Source organism: Aptenodytes forsteri, unplaced genomic scaffold (genome assembly GCF_000699145.1).
Source record: "Aptenodytes forsteri isolate BGI_AS27 unplaced genomic scaffold, ASM69914v1 Scaffold65, whole genome shotgun sequence".
NCBI classification, from domain to species: Eukaryota; Metazoa; Chordata; class Aves; order Sphenisciformes; family Spheniscidae; genus Aptenodytes; species Aptenodytes forsteri.
In genome coordinates this window covers 8,515,664-8,520,163 of record NW_008795127.1, presented here as the reverse complement: position 1 = coordinate 8,520,163, position 4,500 = coordinate 8,515,664, and the positions used below count along the sequence as shown (strand labels likewise).

Genomic DNA, 4,500 nt, shown 5'->3' with positions numbered 1-4,500 from the left:
TTCTCCCCCGGAGCCGCCCGGGGGTGCCCGGGCCGGAGAGCGGGGCGTGTGCGAGCCCTGGAAATAAGCGTGCAAAACCCGGCACTGGGCCGGGTGCCAAGTGTGACAGAGAGAGCTTAAAAACGGGGCTGTAGGTGCATCCAAGAGGTATTTTTACCAAATCAAGGCCACCAAGATGTTACGAGGCTGGCAGCTCGCGTAAAACTTGTTCCCTGCGCAGCTCTCGCAGCCCCCTGCCTGGCAGTCCTCGGAAAGGTGCATACCGGTCACAGCAAACGCGCAGCTGATGATCACAGCTTCGCTAGCGCTGTGTCACTGCGTCTCTGTTCCCTAACAGAACTTACTTTATATGGTGAAAATGTCCCTCTTTGAAGAAGCCTCTTAGATAAAACAAGAAAACGTTCTGTAAACCTAGTGCTATATTATACAAGGGCATGTAGTGATAGGACAAGGGGTAATGGCCTTAAACTGAAAGAGGGTAGGTTTAGATTAGATGTAAGGAAGAAATTCTTCACTATGAGGGTGGTGAGGCACTGGCACAGGTTGCCCAGAGAAGTTGTGGATGCCCCATCCCTGGAAGTGTTCACGGTCAGGTTGGACGGGGCTCTGAGCAACCTGGTCTAGGGGAAGGTGTCCCTGCCCATGGCAGGGGGGGTGGAACTAGATGATCTTTAAGGTCCCGCCCACCCCAAACCATTCTGTGATTCTATGATTATCCTTCGCAAACTGAATGCCAGCAGCTAAATGATCTAGCCAGTGCCAGCTTAACGGGGAAAGCGAAGAGGTGATGTTATGTACTTGCTTGAGTGTAGTACAGTGGCAGGTCTAACGTGAATGTAAAATATACAGCATTCTGTTGAGGAAATGACTTGAAAAAGCCAAACAAATGAAAAAACCCCAACAGCTAGCAGAGAGCTTCTTAGAAAAATGGTTTGTTAAAGTGCAGAAATACTGAATGACAAGGAAACTGCCTTTCTATAATAGCTGGTTATTTTGCACACTTTATCATCGAAGTTAAGACAGTCTTTAAGAAGTGATTAAGTTCCAAGTTGTACAATATTAAATGCCAAGCTTCAAAACAAGTCAATGCAAGATTAAATCCCAGGCTTCTAGTTCAGTCACAAATTTATGGGTTGTTACACACAAAAAAACCTTACAGCACTGGTTCCTCACTTCATAAACAGCGATACAGCTTCTCTTGCACAACTAACGGGCAGCAGAAGCAGCATTTGTCTGTGTAGAGTGGTGGCTGTACTTGTGAACCTGTTGGTGTTCTTGTCAGGTAATCTCTACAGCAGGCACATCCAGATAGATGGAGAGATGTTGGCTATTCAAGTGCAAGATACTCCAGGAGTTCAGGTGAGCTAGATGCAGCCATGCAGTTCACCAAAGCAGCTCTACATTTGTGTGCGTGTGTGTCCCTCTGTGTGCAGCACCTTGTTATGGTCCATTTCAGAGTTCGGTGTTCTGTGTGGGAGAGGTGGTAACTTCTGTTACCACCAGTGAAGCCAGATGTGTTGCATGCCTGTAGTATGCTGGTAGTAAAAGAAAACAACTCACTGTTTTGATGAATCATTTGTACATTGGAGGCCCGTTACTTTTGAGTGGCTGAATTACTTAAGTGTCTTGTTCCTGTATATTGGGAACATTAGACACAAAACCAGAAACAATTCTGTGCAAATAAGGTACACGTGGAAGAAAATGCCATGACCACTGCCCAACAGGCCTCATAAATGTGTATGATGGAGAGCGAAGGCTGCTATATTGTGGCTGTGCTCATTAGTGTGTCACAAGTTAAGCTTTGAATGTGTAGACCTGAGTAATGCTGGATTGTTGCCTTTTGGGACTGGGCAACACTCCAGGTCTAAATGCTTCCAGCTCATATCTTTGCTTCCCCAGACTTACTGTCTAGCCAGTTAATTTCCCATTCTGTGGAACTACAAAGTCTTTCTCTGCATGCAGAACTACTCAGGTCAATTTTCCATTTGAGTATAGCAAACTTCAGTGTTAAATTCCAGCTTTTTGCAGCTGAATCAACATGCATTTATTCGCCACGCTCCGATTAAGTTTGTACTTACAACGTGAAATGCAAATATATATGTCTGAAGCTGTAAAATGCTATTTGGCTTTACAGACTCTTAAAGACAGGTTCCTTTAATCTTTTAAGACTTCAGCTATCTAATTTGAGAACATTCGTTTTTCAGATCCATGAACACAATCTGGATTGTAATGAGCAGCTGAACAGATGCATTCGCTGGGCAGATGCCCTGGTGATTGTCTTCTCCATCACAGACTATAAGAGCTATGAACTACTCAGTCACCTTTACCATCACGTTCGACAGTTGCATCCGGGAAATGCAGTCCCTGTTGTCATTGTAGCAAACAAAGCTGATCTCTTGCATATCAAAGAGGTGGAGCCTCAGCATGGACTTCAGCTGGCCAACATGCTGGGCTGTACTTTCTATGAAGTATCTGTCAGTGAAAACTATAATGATATCTTCAATGCCTTCCATCTCCTCTGTAAAGAAGTCAGTAAACAGCAAACAACCAGCACCCCTGAGAGAAGAAGAACCTCTCTTATTCCACGGCCAAAATCGCCCAACATGCAGGACCTGAAGAGAAGGTTTAAGCAAGCTTTGTCTGCCAAAGTGAGGACTGTCACTTCTGTTTGACAGCAGAGCTGTTGGCCTTCCCAACGTTTACCCTGAGATTGAAACCTGGGGTGTTTAACACTGGCATGTCTAGAGTCCAAGGCATTGTGAAAGAAGGATGGTTCAGGTAGCCTTTCTGTAGAAAGGCTTTCTGTAGGCAGTAGAAATAAGCAGTTGCTTAAAAAAGGAACAGTGGCAGATTGGAAAAGGGAAAAAACCCAAAACTCTTGAAATGGTTCTAGGATGTGACTTGTAGAACAAGTATTTTCATTTGGAAAAGGAACTTTCCAGTAAATGGAACAAGCCTTCAGTTTGCCTTTTCTCCAATGGGACAGATTTGACTTAATGCTTGTGCAGAAACAACCTTTTAGATGTAACTCTTAACTTCTTGTACCTGAGCAGGGAAACACCCTGAACTGCAGTTTGCTGTTCAGAAGTAACCACCTGAGTCTTGTTTTCACTTGGATGAAGGGCAGCATGATGTATCTGTTTAATTTTATTGCATAGTAGAACTGTTTATTTCCCATGTATTTCAAAACAAATGAGCAAACATGAAATCATTCTGTAAAAATAAGTGTAAAATAAGTGGACACAACTGGGTATCAAGACTGTAAACAGTGGTCCTTTTATTTTTTTACTGGCTATGTTATTGCTGACAACTTGACCAGACTCCTTGTATGCGAAACTATTGTCCACAGGGTGTAAACATATCTAATTACAAATAACTTGTGGGTTTTTTTTACTGTCTGAAAAAAAACTGTCCAGACTAAATGATCAAACATGGAACTTTTGAGGAATGAGTGTGGTGTTGGAGTGATTGTCTGTTACAGCTGCCAGTGTAAGACACTCTTCTCTGTGTGCAGTAGGCACAGAAGGAACGTGTCTGTGATTCAGCTCGGTGTGAAGCACGGCTGGCTCCTGGCAATGAAGCTGGTGGCTTGTTCTGAGCTGAGCCAGTCCCTGTTCATCCTTAAAACACATGTGGCCGAGATATATATATATTTTTTTTTTTACATTGAGCCAATGGAGTTCACAGGCTAAAGGCCTTATACACACGCACTTTAAAAAGCCAGTTGTGCTTTTGTTTAAACTGTAACTTATTTATTTTGTGTACAGTTACTCCTCACAGGGAGTGGACTTTTCATTCTTATTGCCTGGTTCAACATTAAATTTTTGAATTATGTGTTTTCTTGTGTGTTCTTCACGGGTAAGAAACAATGGGCAATAACCAGTGAAATGTTGAGACAAAGTAATAGTTTTCTCAAGGTAGTTAACATACATTGCAGAAACAGTCAGAAGGCCTTTCCTGCCTATACTGTTGCTTTATTAGCATAAACCACAGGGGGGGAGCTCTCACAACTGCTTTACAACTTCCTTTTAAGACATTCTTTTAGGAGAGGAACTGAATAAGGCAGAGACCTTTCAAATTAAAATGGAATTCTTTACCTCCCCTTGTCAAAAAACCTCCAGTAAGAAAAGAACAATGTAAGGTAGGTCAAAATCTGGAAGAATGCCGAGTCTTTTAAGTGACTTCCAGTTTCTTCTTGGGGAAAAAAAAAAACCCAGCAGCTTTATATATTGAGCTATATGATGATGAAGAAGTAGTAATTTGATTAAGTCTTCAGTCATTTTATTCATGCTTAAAGTAACTTTACTGAGAGCCTTCCTGAGGAGGGTATTTGTGCTGGGACTAGGGTGACTGTGGTACAGGCTCACCTGGTTAGCATGCAGCAGTAACACCTGGTGCAGGGAAACCCTGACAAGGTCCTGCTGGTGATGATCTTTCTGACTGTGAGCTACTAGCCAAGTGACTTAAGACTTATGAACAAAATTGAGCTTGGCCATCCAG

General features: G+C 42.9%; 1 protein-coding gene across 1 annotated transcript; it reads left to right on the top strand.

Moving 5' to 3' along the window:
- The first annotated feature begins 1,284 nt into the window (after positions 1-1,284).
- RASL11B (RAS like family 11 member B) lies at positions 1,285-3,830 on the top strand. Its single transcript, XM_019471547.1, has 2 exons — positions 1,285-1,359; positions 2,205-3,830. Exons 1-2 carry the CDS (start codon positions 1,321-1,323, stop codon positions 2,670-2,672), a joined length of 507 nt encoding a protein of 168 aa, XP_019327092.1. The 5' UTR covers positions 1,285-1,320; the 3' UTR covers positions 2,673-3,830.
- The last annotated feature ends 670 nt before the right edge of the window (positions 3,831-4,500 follow it).